At 48.8% G+C, this 22,260-nt stretch overlaps 1 protein-coding gene across 1 annotated transcript in view; it reads right to left on the bottom strand.

Moving 5' to 3' along the window:
* Nucleotides 1-21,080, bottom strand: part of LOC120948739 (sestrin homolog) — a 31,943-nt gene extending 10,863 nt beyond the window's left edge. The window contains exons 1-2 of the mRNA XM_040365421.2: nt 20,940-21,080; nt 16,406-17,198 (exon numbers count right to left, since the gene is read on the bottom strand). Coding sequence (XP_040221355.1) covers nt 16,406-16,456 — 51 coding nt within the window. The 5' untranslated portion in view covers nt 16,457-17,198; nt 20,940-21,080. The remainder of the gene's footprint in view (nt 1-16,405; nt 17,199-20,939) is intronic.
* Nucleotides 21,081-22,260: the final 1,180 nt, after the last annotated feature.

The raw sequence follows: 22,260 nt of genomic DNA, 5'->3' as shown, positions 1-22,260 counted from the left end.
GCACCGGTTCTTTACAAGACCAGATGTAGATCGTTTCCTGTTCAGATCGCGCTTCTTATTTATAGTGAGGAGTGAAGTCACGTGAGCATAAGATCGATTTTATCGTAACGTAACCGACATCAAGGCCGTTTAATTCGAATATGTAATCTTCGTGGATAATGGTTCTTGGTTGTACTTATACTAGAACAAAGTTTTGTAACAAAATTCTATTGCACGATACCGTCTGATGATGGAACAATGACGAAATGTAAGCAAGTGCTAAAAGAGGAAAATATGGTTTAAAATACTTTCCTCCTTTCGAATGAGCGAGAGTGCTCTAGAGCTGGTGGAACAACTAATGAGCCACTCGGGTACAGGAGGTGGGTCACCTTAGAAATCGACCCCTTGACAAAAACGCTTTTGACGCAATGTGTCGAAACGGCAAACGCTCGCATCGTCCGGCCGCCCACTAGACCCCTACGTGTGTGTGTGTGTGTGCTTCAGCCGGCTCGCGTATCGCGCCGCGCTCTCTCCCTGGCTAATGGTGTCTGGCGTTGTTGGAGAATCAAAACAAAGTGATAAATTACGCTGTGAAATGAAGACACACCGGACGGCTTTGAACTTGCGAGAAGAGTGTGTGGAACGCGCGAACTTGTCTAGGATTGGGGAAGGAAGATCAGCTCTTTCTACTAGAATAGAAATAAAATATATTAGCGAACAACACCCTATCGCCAAAGGCCCCCGAGAGGGGGAACCGCCATCACTGCCCTGACAGGAAGTAAGGATCTGGAGGAATGGCTCTTGAAACCGATGACATCATCCAATCGTATATGATGGGGTAAAGAGCGGCGTTTTGTTGTTGTGCACTCTTCGCATATGGGGGGGCAATTCAATCACGGATCGATTAAGTGAGATATTCTAGCATCTTAATTACCGACTGTGTCCCGTTCGGGACGCTCATTAGTCTTGCGTTCACCAAGACGCTGTGGTTGAAGTGTGCCACACGCTGAAAAAGGAACCTTGTTGCACATTCAATACAAGCGTCCATTCTAGGAATGAATTAAGATCATCGCAGCCGCTGGATCGCGGATCGGATCGCGGACTTAAAAGCACTCCGCGCAACGTGACTTTAGCCTCCCCGAGGAAGGAGAGGGGAGAGTGCAGCGATTATATTCAATCTCTACCCATTTGGTCGAAGTGTATCTACCACCGTAAGTAGCGTACTTTGTATTCAACGCGGTCGTAAAGTTCAATTACAAAATATAGCTCTACATAACACCACGCACACTGGGGCAGCGCTACAGTACAGGGTATGGTATAAGGCGCGGGTCTGCATTTGGTGACACTCGATCGTGTGGCCCACGCTCAGCACAGTTGCCGGAATAGGGGAAAGGCAGGCAGAAGAAGCGGGTTAGATGCAATAAAAAACAATCAATCATAAATCACTTTATTTCAAATACACCACCCCCTGCTAAGAAAGGGACACACGTACACTCGATGGCCCAGGCAGGCTGCGCCAAATACGTATTCCAAACTCCCGCGACTGATGGGGTCTAACGCTCCATAGATGAGCTGGGTCGCGCGACAGAAGAGCGGGGAACACAGAAGCCTGACCCGGCAAACAAAGTATGTACCGAACACGCATGTACGTGTGTTGTGTTGCGTGTCAACAACAGCAAGAAGAAGGAGTGTGTGTGTGGGAGGCAACAGGACTGCGACCGGCAAGAGATCTAAACAGGAAAAGGGAGTAGCGAGCCATATGAGTGTGTGATGTTTTATGCATTTTGCACTCCCTCAAGTGGAGGGGGCCCTTTAAAATGTGTTCTGTGCCGGGTCACGTCATACACCCGTCACGCGTTACGCGATCGATTCTCCTCAGTGTTCCAGTGTGTCCCTTCGCCATGCCATTTTAGGCACCCGGGCAGCAAATCTGCATCATTGAGCGGTGATCACGTGCGTGCAAGTATTTAGTTTTTGTCACACACCACAGAGAGAGAGAGAGAGAGAGAAGGGCCCCTTCAAAACAAAACACAGCAGTGTGATGTGGCCGCTTCTTTCAGATATCTGCGATTTATTGCATCGATTAGCATAAATTAAAGCTCCGCCACAGTGGTAAACACACAAAGGTCCGAAATACACAGAGCACTGGCAACTGTCCCCCCAGACACGATTCATATAGACCCTTTGTGGCATGATGGCAGATCGTGTGGAGCTCTCCGGATTTAATAGACGATCACACGAAGAGTTGGGAGCGACGAGGTGGGAAATGGTATCCCGAATCTCTGGCTACATAAGCAGGAAGGAAAGGACGGATCTGATTCCAAACCCCAGCAGGGTCGTAGATCACAGCGATACGATCAAACGATCTGCTTCGTGCTGCTAGTGGTGCTGCTTCTACTGATCCGTATAAGCTGCCAGATAGGGGATCTCTTACCTCCTGATCTCCGCTTCTGGGCAATTGTTTCAGCTTAGCATGCGGATGTGTGTACGGTGTTGTGTGCATCTCTCCCCACAAACACTCGCTTTAGAGTAGTTTTATGCAGATTTATATCCATCAGCAACAAAAAAAGCATAATTAAAGAGCTTCTCTGCCTCTCAATCTCGTAACAAGAGCGCAAGCATGCAAAGCACGAACCACAGAATAAAACAAATCAACATCAACAGCCTGCTACCGGTGGGGGGCGAGTTGGAAAACAATACACATTCTCTATGGACAAACGAAGCAACAACAGACACACACAAAAAAGCAAGCCTAGCATCCATCGCGCAGCAACACGTTTATGCAAATCTCGCTTGGTCGCGTACTGCTGTTCTCTCAATCAACCCTCTTGGCTACTCTTGAAGCAACGTGCACAATGTGCGCGCACAGAACTCTTCTCCTGCTCCCCTTTTCCTCGTATGTGGTGCGTTGTGGTGTCTCCCCCTCCGGGAAGGTTTCAAGGTTCCAGAACCACCGCGCTTCCCACCGATCGCTCACTTCAAACCTCAGGAAGTACGATATCGAAATATTTATTTTTCCGTACGTAGTGGAGGATCACGCTGACCCATAATGGGGTGGGTCTGTCATTAGATGCGGGTACGGTTTTTGGGGGTGTTTTAAAAAGCCCCATGCCCCCCCGGTGCTCCCACCAGAAGTTCTGCTATTATTAGAGCCCCGGGCCTCAACCACGCCACCACAACCCGCTCAACCGCCCAAACGCTCAATGGACAAATTATGCTGAAGGTTAGCCATGTCTTCTTCACGGACAGCCAGCCCATGCGGCGGTGGTAGTTTGCGGTACGCGCGTCACGCTTGGCACGAGAGCTTGGTCCTGGCCCGAGCACGCGTTTGTATTCCGCAACTAAACCGTGAATTGACATCGGCACATTATGGGGCACACGGTATTGATTAGAATACAAAGTTAACCTGTTAGGGGTTATTGGAAAGATGTGGGTGCTTTATTGTTGCTTGGCAGATGATTTAAATTTAAATTAAATAAAGTTAATTCTTTTCTTGTTTGCCAGATCTCCATGAATTAATGAACTTGGACTTTCTGCACAATGCATTGTAGTTCCAGTGCACAGTACTTTAACCCGACTGACTGAGAGCAAAATGCTATTTACTACGGACCTTTGACCACGCCACAGAAGAAGAAAACGAAACGGTATGTTTGCAATGTAGTAGCATAGGTAGTAATAATGTACAATGTAGTGACGACGAGAGAAGCGCGCGCAAAAAAAAAGAAACAGAATAGGTCAGTTTGATTGCTTCCTTTGCTTGCCTTGGGACTATCAGCAACCGCGCGGACAGTGGGCAACTGAAGCAGAACGACCTCGGCTTTCAACCGCTCTGAATACGCATCGTTAATACGCTTTGCAATCATCATAAGCAGGGTACGCCTTTTCCCTCCTCCCTCCTTTTATATCAACCACCTCCCCCCCGTTGTTCAGAAAGGACATAAATTTTGCACCAGAAAAAGAAACATAAATACAACACAATGAGCGAGCGAGAGCCTCAACACAATAAAATACGGGATGATGTAATCTCGGCTCAAGTTTGCAACATTCAAAACCCCAGCCCCGCACGGCTGTATTGTAGGTAGGTCATCCTCCTCCTGCCGGGCAGGACAGGATATGAGGAGAGAGAGAGGGATTGGGTGTGTGTGTTGAGCTTTCGATCCGGTTTGTAATGGGACGGCGGACGCGATAGTGCGTCTACACCGAAAGCGAAAGAAACCAAACAGAATAAAGATGAAGCACTACCGAGAGCAAAACCGACTCGAGAATCGTCGTCTTGCGAGATAAGAAGGTAAATGGGCGAAGATGCTGACGATGGGGGGACAAGGTGACCGGCCGGCGGGACCCGGGACCCAGGGCATTTGCAATCTTTGCGTCGCGGGGGCAAGTTCGATGTGCGCTTAGTGGCGGGTGTACACGAGATCGAGGACACAATTTAAGTCATTGAAAACATTGGTGCTCTTGCCCCATCGGGCGGCTATCTCGTTTCGTTTGTTTATTGACTACCAGTGTGCGAATAATGGGTGACAGGATGATGAGGTTTTACGATGGTCAGCGAGCGTACACAGTTGATCGGATACGAAATGGAACGATGGAAGATCATGTAAATGTGTTGGGTTCTGCTATATAGTCCGGGGTCCATAAGATCTTTAATGACCGACTGTGACATACTTTTCAAGATCCTAGGAACTACACACGATATTCAATTGATCAAGTTCATCAAGATATTGTAGGGCCTACTGGGTTGTCTGCAGAACGGTTAAATACTTTTCAAGATCTCAGGATCTCCAGAAGATCCTCAATGACTAATACTTTTCAAGATCTCAGGATCTCCAGAAGATCCTCAATGACCAATACTTTTCAAGATCCAATGATATCCAGAAAATCCTCAATGACCAATACTTTTCAAGATCCAAGGATCTCTAGATAGAAGATCATGTAAATGCTTTGGATTGTATACAATCTTTGGACAATATAGTAGAATTGTCCAGGAATTCCACAAGATCTTTAATGATCAATTGATCAATCAAGGAACTACACAAGATATTCAATTGATCTACTTCATCAAGAATTAAAGTGCCTACTGGGGCGTCAGTGAACAGTGAAATACTTTCCAAGATCTCAGGATCTCCAGAAGATCCTCAATAACCAATATTTTTCAAGATCTCAGGAACTCCAAAATAACCTCAATAACTAATGCTTTTCAAGATCTCAAGAACTCCAGAAGATCTTCAATTTCCAATACTTTTCAAGATCCCAGGATATCCAGAAAATCTTGGCGTATCAATGGCGAATACTTTTCATGATTGCAGATACTTCAGGAGAAATTGAATTCATCAATCAGGTCCTCAATATCCCACGTCCCAATTATTCCGTGCCCTACTGTAATGCATTCCATACCGGTACTGGATCTTCGGTCCGGTTAAAATTACAAAATAAACGATAAAGTGAACCTGAGCTCTCACTGCCGAAGATGGAAGTTAAATTGAAAATAACTTCGGCAGCAAAACCCCAAACATAGCCACGCAGCAGCAGCAGTAGCAACTCGTCCTGGTCCGGCTTAATGCAGGGAACAGGATTTTTGAATTGTTCCAAGGCAAGAAGGTTTATATTTATGCAACCCGAAACCCGGTCTCTCCCTCGCATACCAGGTGCGCAAAAATAAAAACGCGCTGGAACAACACGAACCGAATCACGTGTTCGTTAATACGCACGCACGCACAATGTCCATTAATGCAATGGTAAAAGATATATTGTCAAGATCCTTGCGCGCACTTTCTCAGGTATGGCAAAACAAAAAGAGTGCAAAAAGGATCGATGGGGGGGTGGCTCGCATTACCCAAAAAATGACATGATAAACACATACACAGATACACCACTTGGGTGACCAAAAGGGGGGATTTTGTTGCTTTAGAACGGACGGAAAACATTGCCGTGCTTGCGCCCGCTGCTATATTTAGTATTTATTTATACGGCTGAAGCAACAACTTGCGACCGGGAGAGGGCCGGTAAACAACTATTTAAAATTGGATCACACAACATACTGAAGGAGAAGAAGAAAAACACCTCATGCACACACACACACATACACACTCGGGGTTTGAATCGGTGGTGCCGGTTTCCTTTCGCTTTTTATCCTTCAACGGGGTTGTATTTTCATCAAACGATGTGTGTTGTGTATGGTGTGGTGAATTTGGCCTTTTAGTGTTTTCTTCTTGTTGCAGTTGAAATTTGTTGGTGAGCGAGGGGTGCTGGGGAAGGGGGAGCAGTAGGTGAGGTGAGGATGCTGTTGTTGTTGAATTGCGTCGATTTGCTCGCAACACAATTCCCGTTGATGGATGTTTTCCTTTTCGCTCGACCCGTTTCCATTGAGTGCGCTTTTACACTCGCGCGTATATTTGATTTGCTTCGATTAAAGCACAATTTGGTGGGACTTTTTGGGTGGTGAAAGGAGAGGAATAAAAATAAATAAAATTAACATTATGGTGTATCGGTTACCAAAGACGGAAAATACGCCCCGGTTTTCCGTTCACCGGCCACTCACCACACTGTAAACGAGTATTTTTAGTAAAAGGCGTTTGTAGTATTTTTGTATCGAGACACATACGCACGCCGGTGTTCTCCAGGTGTTGTGTTTTGGTGGAGTAAGATTCCCATTACCACTGATCTTCGATCGATAGTGGTTGCAGCATTCCGATCCCAAGATGGTGCTGCTTTAAGAATTATTTTATTATTTTTATCGGTCAAAATCGTCGGTGACGGTTAATCGGAGTTCTTTTTTTGCGTAAACATTGCATCAAAGTCCTCCCATCGGTAATGACGATTGTTTTGCTCGCCAATTTCAAAAACGACGCGCAGTAAAAGGCGCGTGGCGTAATGCACAATTCAGCACAGTTTTTACGTTCTTTTTTTCGGTAAGAAAAGGGAGACAGTTGTGAAAAACACAAATTTTTAAAAATACAAAACAGTGAGGTACAGTTGCCGTACACACACGCACGTGCTACGCAAACACACCGCATCAGCAACAGCTTTTGGGGGAGGAGGGAGGAGTGTGTGTGTGTTTTTCACCCCGACGACGCCCGTGTTTACGCGCTGTGTTGCGCCAGTGCGCGCGCGGATTGCCAGTGTGCGCCAAACCGTCTACTACTATTGCCACCGCGCGTGCGATACGCGCCTAGTAGTACACACATCGCAAAAGCGATTGGTTTACTTATCTTCTGCCCCTACCTTTGTGCTTGCTCTACCTTGTTCCCTCGCTTTTACCCTCATCAATTGGGCGCGTAGCGATAGGGGAAGCATTTCTTCTTCCAACACGTTCTTATTGCTGTTTTTTTTTTTATATTACCCATCCCAAATGGGTTCGTTGAACCAGCTTTCGGTCCGACAAATGAGCGACATCACGTGTGTATGTGTGTGTGTGGTGGTTCTATGTTTACACGCAAGAATGATACGGTTTCCGCAGCGTGTTTTGGGAAGGGAAAACCCGAAACAATATGCTTCTGAAAGAAAAATAAAAGCACACACTCACACACACACACACACACACAAGCGGTAACAGAAATGAAAATAAACATTTGCAACAGCGCCCCACAAACAACAACCGACCCCCCCTTGCCGCCAAGTTTGGCAACAAGCACTGCCGCCAACAACAAATAATCAAACGCATTTCGCGCAAACCGCATTTGCTTTCGCGCGAGCCGAACCAAACTGCTCCCGTTGCGTATTCCGCAACGGTAGCTTTCGGTAGCTTCCTGTTTCTCTTTTCGTTAATTTGTTGTGCTCTGTCTCTTGCAGGTCCTTGCTTATACGGGATTTATCGGAAAGGAAAGGATGACCCACCCTGTTTTTGCGGCCGCCAATATGAGGAGGGAATGTGCTCCACATATCGATGATGACGCTGTTTACATTGCGCTCGTCGGTGAAGTACCAGTGCAAAGAAGGGTAAGGGAAGGCATTATGCTATCTTCCTTCAATACCTCCTCTTAATAGTGGTGGCCTTTGGCGCGATCGCCTTCATCGCGCTCGGCCCTTTACTATTTTTAGTACACACTGTGGTTGACCGCGCGCGAGAGAGAGAAGCGAAAAAAAAACGTTCGCCTTGGAGTAGTTTCGAGTAGCCCCAGAGTAAAGGCAGAAAAACACACAAGCACACGCTACAAGGTGGACTAGATAGAGGCAAATTGTTGCCCTTTTTCTTTCCCTCACTAATTGCTGCCAAATGTGCTGTGCTCCACTATTGTCATCTTTAAGAAGTTTGGATGCTGGACAGCTAGTTCCCTCCCCCTCCCTGCTATGGCGGACGAGTGCGCTCATAAACAAAGCAACAACAAAATCGACAAATCGCGCCAACTTTTGTCCACTGGCGGCATCCGCCCAAATGGGGCGACACACAAACGCCGGACACTCACTCTCTCGCTCGCTAAGAAAGCACCAAACAACAACAAATATATTGCTCAAGGGGCAGGAGGGGTTGGGGGACCAGCTGCAATAAATCAAACCCTCCATGGTCAACGGGGGCACGAGGGGGCTCATGGGTCATGCCAACCAAACAGAAGTCGCACGCACGCAAAAAGAATAGGAAAAACGCGCACACGGTTCACGGATTTCTGTTGTGCGGAATTTTTGTTTAGCTGTGCGCGGTTTCGGTAGCGTCCCGCAAAACATAACAACGCCTGGGAGGAAGGCAAGTGGGGAAGGCAAGCGATACTATATTTCACCACGATATGGATTACGAGGGGATGGCATAAATTTCGCGAGTCCTAGATAAAGAAAATACGCGAAAACGGTGTCATGATCGCGGTTCGGAGCCGAGAAGAGAATTGGAGGATTGGAGTGGGTGGAGGGTGATGGTACGTTGAGTGAGTTCTATTTTAGCAAATTGGTCATTTTGTGACAGGGGAGGAGGTGGTGGTTGCTCGTTATAAGGAAAAAGGGGCTACGGGAAAAGAATTATAGCCCGCCTTGGTTGGGGTTGCGCCGTCCGACGTCACGACGAGGGACGACCTCCGTCGTATTGCTTCCTTTGTGTGATGGGTGTGTGTCTGTGTGTGTGTGTAAATATTTAGTACAAACAAATCATTGGGCGCAGAGAGTGTCTAATCGGCAATTATCAACCGTTGTCTATCGTTATCTTTTACGTCGGTGTAGTAATTAACGCTGATGCGTAATGGAACGTGATACTTCCTTCTTTCGTGCTGGGAGGAAGCATTGGCAGCGAGCGCAAGACAGGAATATTTATTTCCCTGCAGTGAGGTGTACTAAAAAGCATGTACTAAGTGTTTTCTAGTAGCTATGGGTCTCACTGGGTGCAATGTGATCGTTTAGCAACCGAACCTGACCCTGGCCAACAATTGGATGGTCAGGCGTAAAGTGGTAATATAATCGCTAATGATACGTTAACCTAAAACCAGCACTGTTGTCTAGTCCCCAAGAGAGATGCTTCTGCGGTTGATTCTACGCAAATGATCAGGAAACGTTGCTGTGGCAGTTTTTGACCCCTCTTAACACGACGAACTCAACTCTGCTCCATGATCACACGACACAACTCTTTAGAACGAACCACTGGCCAAAAATAGGACACAGTGTAAACGTGCAGAGTTGGATATGGAGCGTCCACAACAGTGCACAGCAACACACCATCTCGCACCCGGGACGGAGGGACGGGGAGCGGACAGATATATTCAAATTTAGCGACGATAATAAAGCTTAATTTACACCAATTAATTCGTAACCTTGAGAGACCATAACTGTTCATCCAACAGAGCGCTTCGCAGTCGTCCGCGGCGTGGTTCTTCCTCTCCACGCGAAAAGGCGCCACGCAGCCGGGTACCGGTTGCTGGGGACCAATCACGACCCGACACTGCTGCTGCTGCTGCTGCTTGTTGATGGTGTGTCGCGCATGATTGTGTACTTCGGCATCGAACAACCAACCAACCACTCTGCCCCGGTGTACGTTTGTTTGCTGTGCGAGGAATATTAATTGCTACACCCCTTTGAGTTCAACAGCGAGTCGAGACACGAGGATCGAGGACTTGCCAGTGGAAGGATCTCGCACCGTTGAAGGAAAGACGAACAGTGCAAAGATATACAGCAAAGTCATGCCCCCGTCACAAACCATTGAGAAGCTCGCTATAATCTGTTGGTGTCAGATTGGAGGTAACTCTTTGGAGGAGCAAAAAAAAAATCTTCCGCAACATTCGCAGGAATCAATCTGTGCCCAACCTGACGACTCGGAGCGCGAATCTCCATTCAGCGATGACCTCCACCGGTGTTACGGATACGGTTGGTGGAGCGCACGACGGCGAGACCTTATGCGTCACACGGCAAGAAGTGTGCTGCCACTCGGGCGAACCCACCTACACTTGATCCCCCGGTCCGGCCGGCTTTGGCAAACTGATCCAGAACCGGTTTTCTTACGCCACCTTCTTCCCTTGCGCCGCCGACACCATGCAGCAAAGACGTCGACGACGGTGTCGTGATCGTGTTAGACGTGCGACAAGTTAAAAAAAAATGGAGTGATGGAGACGCGGAACAGGTTCTATTCTTAGAGCCACCCATCGCTTTCAAGAAGGGGTAGATAGAGGGGGGTACACTTGAGATCCAGTTGGGGGCACTCCTTGTTTTAGTGATCTTGATAAATAAAAGGTTCAGAGACACAACGCGCTCCACCAACAGCTCGGTTCCGTGGCGGCTCTCAGGTGTTCGTGTGATTCAACAAAACAAACAACTCGTGTAAGGCTGCTCCCCATGCCCTAAGCCACCTTCAAATTGTGTGTGTATGTGTGTTTTTTAAAAGATCGCGAACAACGCAACGCCAAAACAAGCAAACCAACAAAAAAAAAAGGAGCAAACGTTCTAAAAAAGCGCAACCGACCCGCGTTTACGCTCTAGCGAACTACACCACCGCTCTCGCACTAGGTCAGCAGCAATTAAGTAATTATCGTTCGGCATTAGCCACTCTTCCGCCTACTGGGAGCTCAGGTTTCCCTTCTAGTTGCACCAATTTGGGGTGTGTGTGTGTTAGGTCGTGAGATGAGGGAGACGACGAAAGGGGGAAGGGATTTCAAGCTTTTTTTGTTGCACGCACACGTTGGTGTAGGTCGCACGTAAGGGTCGTCGGCTCAGGTGAAGATCTCGATAGGTTCTAATGAGCTTCAGGAGGTGAGGTGAAATAGTTTACCGATTTTTTGTTTGATTCTGAGGAACTCCAAAGGGAAATTTACAAATTGGACAGGGAGATCTTGCTGATTATCGATGTAATTTAGTAATTAGACACTGTTGGAGACTAGCATTTGATGTCCGAACATTGTTCAAAATGTTTGAGAACCTCTTAGATGGCCTAAGATGTTGTTCAAGTAACGAATTCAGTAATAACTTCTTGAGGTTATTCTTTGTAAGTCTCCAATGGTAAGCCCAACACATCGCTATCGGTGTGAATTCTAGAATGTGCTTCAAGAAGGCCTTACCGCTATTTCAAGGTTTTCTTCACAGCACACAAAACACAGCAATACAGTAGAAACTTCTTGAAGCTTTTCTTCTTGAAGTCTCTAAGCCTAGAACACATTGCTATCGGCACAATGTGCAGCTTGGTTCGAGATAAACCATATCCCAACCCGGGGTACACTTGGTGCACTTGGCAACAGCATTTGTGTCAGCAGAGCTAACAGGCCTAAACCTCCGCCTTCTTCTTGCCTGGTTTGTGTGACCCGTTATGTGCCTTTTTTCTCTCAGTCAGCCTCCACGAACTCCGTTCAAAGAGCTCGTCGGGATGGACGCAACACAGTTCTGTTTGCCGGTTTGCCTCCAGCCGGTAAGCGATTCCCAATGTCGACCAGGCAAAAGGTGTACATCACACCACTCCCAATGTGTGTGTGTGTACACTTGCCCCGGCACCCCGACGCTCTGGAGCGTTGTGTTGCTGCTGCAGGTCGTCTTCCCTTCAGTGCCCTCCAAACTTCCCTGCTGAAGTACAAACAACGCCCGAGAGATGCACATTCGGCGGGTGCCTGTTGCCAGTTGAACTTTACCCCCGTCGCCCTATCTCCAACTTCCCTTGCTTCATGTCACCTCTGCGTTTGTTGTGTTCCGTTTCGCTCTCGCCCTCTTTCGTGGTCTGTATGTAAGGTGCGGCCTCGGCCAGTGAGGTATGTTGCTGCATCTACTTAAAAAGCCACCTCAGCGTGCAACGAGCCCCCAGCGCGCTGATTAGAAGAGTCGGTCAGTAGAGGAGCACCCGGGGAGGGGTGGCAAGTTTTCTTTCTCGTCCATTAAACGATGCGTACCGGGCGTGTATGGTGGTGGTGTTGCTGCAAGCAAGTACTGCCTTGCGTACGGCCGCCACTAGCGCCTAGCGACGCGAGAGCTTGGTTCAGCGTGATTGCGTGCGCCGCCGGGCCCCCATGATAGCCATATGCGCGAACGCGCGCGCACATGAGGAGGGCAATGCACTGCCGTTGTTGGGTTTGTTGGGTTTTTTGTCGGACACTTGCCACACACACGCACGACAAGTTTCGTTTCGTAATGCCGGTTAAAAAAAAAAACGGTGTGTCTGTGTGTGCACTGGTACGGTCGCGAAGCTTACCTACTTTCAATCATCAATTGGATCGCCCCATTTTTAAACCTCCCAGTTGTACTGAAGTGCGTGTTTGTGTGCAGCGTTCACATTCCTCGTGACAAAACTCCAAGTTGAGATGTATTTCCTCTCTTGTATGGCGAAGTGTGTTTAGTAGAAGAGAAATTTCCCTCTTCAAACAAGGTGGTTCAAACAACGCCGGGGCTCGCCTTAAACGCCACAGACTCGCCAGGGCCATGTAATCGTCTGGTGTCTGTGCCCCCGCCCGTCGTTCGATGACCCAACCCCCGTTATCCAGTGCGATAATGCAAGTGGGACGGCGGTGCAGGTTGGCAAACACAGCCTGTGCAGTGTTGGTAGAAAAGGAAGGGAAGGAGGATGCGTTTAGGTGTGCACTATTGCGGGAATAGTTAGCTATCAGTAGATACGTATCAACATACACACACAGCCCAGATAGAGGAGGTGCTGTGTGTAGTCATGCTGTGTGGGTCGTACGATATAATTTAGAGGCGCCCTTTCTGACTTCTTATCTTCGGGAACTAGCTCTCCCGCGTGTGTCGTCGGCCTGCAAGGGAAAGGGTGCGGTGTATAGGTACAGACCACCCCCAGATAAGGTTTAGGATGAAGTCATTGACCTCCTCCATGTCTGAAATTAGTCATCAGAGACAGATTACGAGATGAAAATGCAAGTTTCTAATATGTTTTTTTTTTCTATTTCAGCTTGCAACAGACGACGAACTCGACAACGATGCCGTCGCTGCTCTACTACAGCTCTAAGTGGTGCGAATTATCCCCTGGATGCTCCAAAAACCTGCTCTGAACAAGCTTTGGCAGTTATATCGATCGCACACACAATCATCGTGCGTGGAAAGTAAGTCACCGCGGCGGCGGCGTTGATGGCGATGACGCGCTCAAGTCCGCTCACAAAACCACTGCACACAGCTGGAGGGGCATGACTAAGCGCAAACACACACACACAGAGGGAGATTGGCTAGAAAGGAGGGGGGAAAGGCGACGCACTTGACAACTGCCGAGTCGCGCGATCGAACCGTTTTCGCCGGTCGCGTGCATTGCTATCGGGGTGGGGGGGCGAGACCGCTTTGCCCAGGGCGCGATAGACATCTGTGGAGGCAAACGTGTGTTTGCTGACTCCGTCCGCAGTCTTCTACTCCGTGCTCTCTGCTTCACCACCGATTTATAGGTTCGTCGTCTATGCCGTCGTTCTGCTGCTGGTTGGATGACCGTTTTGGTGACCCTGCCTAGCAACGGAGAAAGACATGACTTCGGCGTGTTCAATTCCAAAAAAGAAAACAACCGCACTCACTCTATGGACACCGCTCAAGCGCGTGCTTATCAATTGATTTCTTTTTCGTTTTTTTTGTTTGTTTGTATTCTTGCTACTACAACCTCGCCATTGTTTCTAAATCCCTCCTTGTCTGCGCAACCCCATACGCTTGCAGGGTGGTGCATACAGGGGGGAGGGACTGCATTCGTTGCGCATTTGTCACTAGGTGTAGGAGAAAGTGGACCAGTGGCATGGTGTGTGTGTGTGTGTATGATAGCGATAAAAAAAACACGTTGCATCGAGACTGCATAGCACCGCGCCCGATAACGTGGGTCCGAGCTTAAAAACCGTTTCCATCCCAACCGTGATCGGCTCCAGACATTGTTGCTTTTGCCGCTTATCAATCGCCTCTTGAGACGGCGAGCCACTTGAGACAGCCCTGATGGCGGGTAGAGGGAGTGCAGGCTAATCGTTCAAGTACTTTTTCACCTAGATTCGCACAGAAAGTGTATGTGTGTGTGTGTATGTGTGTGCGTGTGTATGTGTGTGCGTGCGCAATCGAAACATGGTCTGCCTACCATTACGGACGGGAATGCTGGATCGATCTGCTTTGGCTCTAGCGTTGATAAGAAATTTGCGTGACTGGCGGAATGCGTGTGATGGGAAGCTTTTAAGGCAGAATTTTTTCGCGTGATGTAGTGCAGGAAATCGTGTTGTTAAAATAGCTCTGCTAGAACAAGATGAATCTTTTTTTAGAACTCGGCTCATTGGATAGAAATTTGAATGCAAAATTCCAATCCAACTGTGTGTTAGAAAATATAGGGGCCTCGGCCGTTGTCACTCAATCATGCTGTTGGCGCGTTGCAATTTTCAACCTTTTTGGTAAACACATTCATCGTACCCCCCCTCCGCGCGTTGATAGTAATTGCTTTAATTTTCCACGATGCACGACGGTCACAGCAACAGCTCGGGCCTACTGCATCTCCAGGGATTTAGCTTCCATCGTCAACACAACTCACTTGGGCAACAGGCGGCGAATGAAGCCAAACTGCGGAAAGCTTAAATTTTATTGGCCAGGGTCCACAACCCCCTGTGTGTACACCCCCGGGTGAAGCGAATTTTGCGGCAATTGCTTCAACGGCTTTATCGTGTCCCCACCGTGTCGAAGCGCGGGTATGCAGAGCCCGGTCGGGCCGGGTCTATTGGTTCTTCAATTAGAGCAAAGGATTAACGAGACATCGACCCCCACAACACCTCCCCTACATTGGGGTAGTGAGCTACATGTGTGTGTGTGTGTGTGTGTGTGTGTGTGTGTACAGAGCGACAGCTCAAGACACATCAGCTGCAGTTGTCAAACAAACGGCACAGCACATAAGTAATTCGTCCATTGTTTTCTTTTTCTTCTCTCTTTTTGCATCGGGCGTTTGTTTGCGGGTGGACGTCATGCAAAAAAAAACACACACACACACACACACACACACACACACACACACACACACACACACACACACACACACACACACACACACACACACACACACACACACACACAGAGAGCGTGGAGGTGTGCGGAGATCAGAGCGCGCGGGGGGAATCGTTAACCTTTAGCAAACGTCTGCATCAACAACGTATGACAAATGTTCGACCAAAGGCAGCACACGTTCTGCTACCTTCTGGCGGGGGTTGTTATAACCCACACCCGCCTTGAAGAAGCTATCCGTCGACCTTTTTTTTTGTCCAATTTTTGAGCTCTTTTCTTGTGTACACAAAGCGCGGTACCAAACGACGACGGTTGTGACATTTTCGGGCCGGTCCTACGTCACCGGAGCGCTACCCAGAGCGTGTTAGATAACGACCTCACGACCTCTGCATGTTGCAGCAGCAGCAAAAAAGAAGAAGGCAAAAGCACGCCCAGACACTTGACAGCAAATCGATATCACTCAATCGAGTGTGGGTGGGAAGCGAAAAGGGGCAAGTGATAAAGGCTTTGTGTGAAGTCCACTTATCAACAAAAAAGTGCTGAACATGCACAAGAGTTGCGCCCTGCGATCGCGGTGGCAGAGATTGAAGTGGGGGTAGGGGTGGAGGTGCATTGAGACAGACAGGATAAGGGAAGAGGAGGAGAAGGTGCGTGCGCTTTGTGCGGAAACACGGAAATGGTAGGCAAACGCACACACCAGTGTCTTCCCAAATGCCCCAAAGGCCTTCAAACACCACCCGTGCGCACGTTCAGTTTCTTATCGGGGAGGCCCCCGGGAGGCTTTGCCAAAGTTCTACCGAATGGGTAGTTGGCGGTTAGCAACAGGCGGCAAGACAACAGCCCGAACACGCACTGTGCACTGTGAAGAAGGTCGAAGTCGACGGGGTAAAGTCGGTAGCGCGAGATTGCAAAGGGGGGGGGGAGCGCACACACAATGTAGAGCATGGAAGATAAGTTGAGGTTTGGGGGGGGGGGGGGTTTGGCCATGGAGGTCATATGAGCAGTTGAAGAAGGGGGGCCGGTTGAGGTGTAACGATTCTCTTTTTATAACTATAAATGGTCAATAGTGAATTGGAAAAAGGGAAGTACTTACGTCCTGCCCGATTTGTCCCATGTCGCTGTAGTATTCCACCATGGAGTACATTTATTGCAATCACTTTTTGGAGGAGGCACCGGAGAGAGAGAGAGGAAGAAAGGGGATACTGATTGGTTCAATTAGCCTGCAGCGTACAGCAGACCAGGAGCGATGTCGTGGGGTCGTCTTCTCCGTGCGATGTCTCCGAACGCATTAATTCCACCAAATCGTCGCGTGGCGCGCGTTGTCTAGGCTTGTTGCGTTCACTCGTTCTGCCGTTTCTTCTACACTTTGTTTTGCTTTTGTTTACTCTCTATCTTTCACACAACATTGAAAGCACGCACAAACACTCTGCAATCTTGCGGGCGCTCTATTGCTTATCGCGGTATCGATTGTCAGCTCCGCGTGCGCGCCTGTGTGTACAGCAAGAGAACAATCGATCCAGCAGCGGCGGCAGAAGCAGCAAACAAATAAGAACACAGCGTGTGCCCACCGCACACTATCGCAAGCCACGATAAAGGGAACCGAAATCAGTGCCGTTTGTTAGTGCAACACACGCACGCACACCAGGGGCACCAGAATGATTTGATTTTTGGGGCAGAAAATCACTCGCTTCCTTTTTGCTGTCGCGTTTTGCACGTGGGACTTGTGTGTTTCACCGACTGCACTTTCACTTTCACGAGTGCCCTTTTTTACACTTAGTACGGTAGCTTAGTATGCGTAGGCGCTTGTTTTAGTACACAACAACAGATATGGGTGATGGACGCTTCTTCACAGTTGTTTCTGACCGTTCACTATACAATGACACTTGCTGTGGAGGAGAGAGATAGAGAACAGAAGCGATTAGAAATAGGAACGCTAAACGCACACACACACACACATTGCTTATTAAGTAACACACATTACACACATTAGAACGAAGCCGGCTGTTAAGCAACGGGGGAAAACAAAACTAGGCTAAACAAACACACAATGATGGACGGAATCGATCGGCGGTCCCTCCAAGAGTAGTATTGACAGATAAAGCTGCCACACAAATGCACAACTACAGCAGCACACAATGCCGGCAATTGTTTTCACAGCTTCCATTGGCGGCGCCCTGAGCGCTGTTTTTTTTTGTCCCTCTCAAACGCAGTGATCGACTGTGATTTGCCCCCCCCCCCGGAGCGGTCTACTACTCGATTAATCCTGTCAAATCTCGCTGACGCTTCATCGAGCAAACGCTGGCCACCACTCACACACGCGCACGGGCTCTATCTAACGAGATTCGTCTAATGGAGAAAAAAACACCGTGAGTGCGTGATCTCTCTTCGGACCCACAGTCGTGGAGAGGGACCCTGAACGCGGCTCTTTAAACCGAACATGTTTTTTTTAGTGACCGCTTCGTCACACTGTGTTTGTTGGACAAAATACGCTATATTTAGCAAAAAGAGGTGTGCGTGTTTTGTGCGGTTGAGCAGCGTTGTGCTGTAGTAGTTTGAGTGGTTTGCCGATAATAGTTGCGCGTTAAAGGGAACGCTTCTCGTTGCTCGTGTGTGTGTGCGGAAGGACGCCACACCGGTTTGTGGGCAATAGATAAACGATGGTCCTCTCTCTACCACTGTGCACTAAACAGAAGCATCCAGTGGCAGCACACAGAGACAAAATGGACGCACAACGCCGTCACCAGAGAGATGCGTTTTGTTGTTGAGCTGGTTTTGTTGTCGTCGTCGTCGTCGTCGTTGCCGTTTTCGAAGGCAAACCGCCGACAACGACCGAACTGTCTACCAAACCAAGGTGGACGAGTGCGGGGAGAGGGGGGGGGGGGGCATTTCTCACTCGCCAACCACTCCCCTCGCGTGCAGATCTTTCCATGGGGCGCAAGATGCGTACACAAACCACCGCGACCCGTCGTACCCGCCGCAACATCTCACATCGAAGCCGGTTGTTGTTTACCCGATCTTGGCGTTATGCCGCCCGTGTCCCCCTTCCTGTTGTGTCTTTTCCCTCAATCTCTTTTTTCTTTCTCTCTCTCTCTCTCTCTCTCTCTCTCTCTCTCTCTCTCTCTTTCTCACACGCTGGCGTCTTCCTTCTCATGCCAATTATTGTTCGCTGTCTCTCGCGCAGCGAGACACAACTCGAGCATATATTAGCATCATCCTCTCGCCTGTCGGCTGCTGCGTGCCCGGTGTGAGATTTGCTCCAAATGCATCTTTTCTCCCCGTGCCTGCCTGCCTGCTTGTGCCTGGCCGTTCGCGCTTATCATTTGCTCGAGGGGAGGGGGAGAGCAAAGCCGATAAGTGTTCCGAGTGCCGGCCGCTGGTGTGTGTGTGCGCGTTGTGAGGTTAAGTTATTGATATCGATCAACAAGTTGGTGTGTGGAGCAGCCCGCAGACGACACACTGTCCGTAGCCAGGTTGGTGTTCTATTTCGATAGCAGTATGATTGTTATGTTTTGCCTTCAAAGAACAACTCTTTTGTAACCAAAAGAGTGAGCATAGAACTCGAAGAGAGTGGCATAAATACACACACAAGAACCGGCTGAAAAGCTGTATGTGTGTGTGTGTGCGTGTGTCTCACCCAAGAGGGATTAGAAACGATTTGTTTTTGGTTTAAAATTAGATTTCTTTTCATTTTCCCTTTTCAACCATGCAGCTCCCCTTTGCTGGGCGGAAGGGGTGGGGCAAGAAAGAGGAAGGATTATTTTACACGGTGTGCCAACCGTTCTCGGCCCAAGCCCACACTGGCTAATCGTCGACGCTACGGCAATAATAATCGACAGGAAGAAAGCGGCGGTCCGATGGCCGCGAACAGTCCCAAAATCACCATAAAACCCAGCAGAAATCTATGCCATCGGTTAGGGTTTCCTTCGAGTTTTTTTTGTATCTCACTTCCATAAAATGTTCGATCAGCGACAAACCGGTTTACCATACATACACACACACACACAAGCATATATGTATGCCAGAAGGTAGCCGAAGAAGGAGTCGGATGTTGCCAAAAAAAAACGTTAAAAAACATGAAGCAACAATAATAATGGCGACATCATCTCTCCTTCCTCCCCTTGCTCGGGTCGGGTCAGCTGGGAAAGACGATACCCTTTTTGGGGCAGATAAAACGGGGGATGGGTGGGTGGTGTCGAACAGCAGGCGGCTGAGCATAATATCGTCGTAATAATTGGATTCCTATGCAACGGTATATCCACCTCCCCCTGCCTCTTGGGGCGCGTGGGGTGAACCACTTCCTGTGCATTCCGGTCGTGATCCGCTCTGGGAGTTGTTTTTGTCCCCTAACCGACCAAACAGACGCAAATCACACACTAGAGCAATAGAAAGCATTATTGTGTGTGTGTGTGTTTGGGAATGTCATCCGATACACCGGGTGCCCAACAACAGCTGCATTGCTGGTGCAGTTGCATTTTTGGGCTTTCTTTTAAATTAAATTTTCACACAACCCTCACGAAGGCGTTAGGGCGCAAAACACACACACAAATTTCACTTTCATTTTCGACGTTTGTGACAGCTCGATGGCCATCTTCGTCCCTGGCCTAACGTCCATTTGCTCTCCCACCCTCCCCCATTAGCTTGTGAGGTCCAACGTTGGCACCGAGCGAGGAAATGGAGCTATTTTTCTTCTTTTTTTTGTTGAATGCCGCACAACCGCAACTGCAACTGCACACCCGGCAACACGGAGAACAACAGTCCCACGCGTGCACGTGTCTAACAACACCGGTAGCAGGAGCGACAAAGTGCCAAAGTGAGAAGGGAGTAAATAAGGAAGCAAAAAGTAAACCCGCGCGTGCACACACGCACGCATCACACACACACATTCTTTCGCCATTGAAAATCGTTCATTTTGTTGCAACGCAGCAACAACACGGCCACTTTTCATCATCTCATTGTGTTTTCGAGTGGGTGAGTGGGTGGTGTTTGTCCGTACGCGCCGGTCTCTGGTGTGCTTTTTTCACTCAAACCTCTTAATCGCCTGTTTTTTTTTGTTGGTTGCACAAAGTATATTGATAAAAAATAAAACAGCAAGGTGCATTAGTAACACGCATCAGTGCACGCACTACAAACACACACAGACACACGAGCACACAGTAACGCACGGTGAAAATCGGAAAACTGCAGCACCGCAACTGCACTTGCACTAGCGACGATGGTGGGGTGTTAGTGCAAGCGTACCGAAAGAAGAACGGGCAAGGAATGCATTCGTGTTGGGAGCAGGCAGCAAAAGCACTCTAAGCGAGATGTTAAGTACGTCCACTAAGATACTAGCACGTTCATTTTGTTCACTTTTGTCCTCACTAGGTCCCTTTTTACAGAAGCACTCACTCTAATGCACATGCACTCACTACTGCCCGTGTTACTAAGTGACCCTAATCGCAACACAGGACCCAGGGAACTTCCGTTTAAAAACAAATCCTTACATACATCACGTCCACGAGCGCCCGCTGCTTTTGAACTAAAACCGTTTTTCCTGTTTATTTTTTCCGTTTTAGCCAACACTCTCGCGCGACAAACCAACTCGCAGGCAGTGCTTTTGTGCCTCCCGTTTACTTTGGTCTTCGTACCCTCGAAGCGATTCTTTCGGTCTACGGCCACAAGCACACAACACACCCCGGTGTACGTGCGGTGCGGTGCAGGTTTCTCGAGCTCTTCTCGATCCCAAACTACTCACAACGACGGCATTTGTTGAACTGAGCTGCGAGAGCGACCGCAGCGCCGAGCTGGTCTTACTGTCTGTATCGCACACACGAACACACAGACCGGCGGTCCGCGGTCCCGTTTACACTTACATAGATTTACAGAAACCGGTGGTCCGCGCGGTCCGTAACAAAGGCTCGTAAACACCGCACCACCACAGCAAACGCGAACGCGACGAGAGCGAACCACGAACCGAACCGAAACGAACGCGCGTGTGTACGAAGCGAACGAACACATGCGTGCACTCAGCGTGGTGCTCTCCCCACACACTAGTGCGTTACGGGCCCCGGTACAGGATCTAATATGGGAAGGGAGGGGGGCGGGGAGGGCCTCTCATAGAAGCTGATACTAAACAGGGCCTTAACACAGTAGCAGCTACAGCAGCATCACCGTGTGCAGCAGCAAGTTTTTCTCTTTCTCTCTCTAGCGCGCACCCGTCGTAGTTTTGATGCGTCTTCCCTACTATCACACAACAAAGAAAATCCTAATTCATTTCAAAGATGAAGAAGAGGCAGCGAGTTTGTCGGATGTGCGGGGAGGTACGCGTGAGGAGGTCACATTCGTTGCATGGATGTTGGTGAGTTTGTTGGTTGACGCGGCTACAGGTTGACGACGGTTTTTGTGAGCGGTCACACACAAAAATATGAACCACAACAAAAAACACGCCAAGAGAGGTGCCTGTCGGACGAGATTTTTAAGCCGTAAACAACAGCGCCAAACCCCCCTAAGAGGGGCTGGCGGCGTTCGTTCGTTCGTTCTGGCACATCGCGATCGAGATTTGGCCGCACGGGACCGCGGGGGAATGCGAGAACGTTCCTGTAAGAGCCGATCGACAAACAGACTGTTGTGTTGTAGATTACACAGGTGCGAGAGGGAAGAGCGAGGGTTAGCATCGTTTAATTCATTAAGATTACTTTCAAAGTAAGATTTCTAATCGGTTTGTTTACCGCTACAGTAGACACCCTGTCCAGGGCGGTGGGATTGGAGGTGTGTGAGTGTGTGTTTGATATGAATATTACAACGATGGGGCTCGGGTAACGGAAACTGACCCTGTTTTGTTGATGCACGGCTCTGCACGGACGGGATCGAATAAATCCCTATGTTTATGGGTTGGTTTATGGGGCGCGCGGTGGTAAGGGCTTGTAGTGATAACGATGTGTGGTGTAAGCCCAGACGAGGAAAACGACC

Source organism: Anopheles coluzzii, chromosome 2 (assembly GCF_943734685.1).
Source record: "Anopheles coluzzii chromosome 2, AcolN3, whole genome shotgun sequence".
NCBI classification, from domain to species: Eukaryota; Metazoa; Arthropoda; class Insecta; order Diptera; family Culicidae; genus Anopheles; species Anopheles coluzzii.
This window is presented reverse-complemented; position numbering and strand designations above follow the sequence as displayed.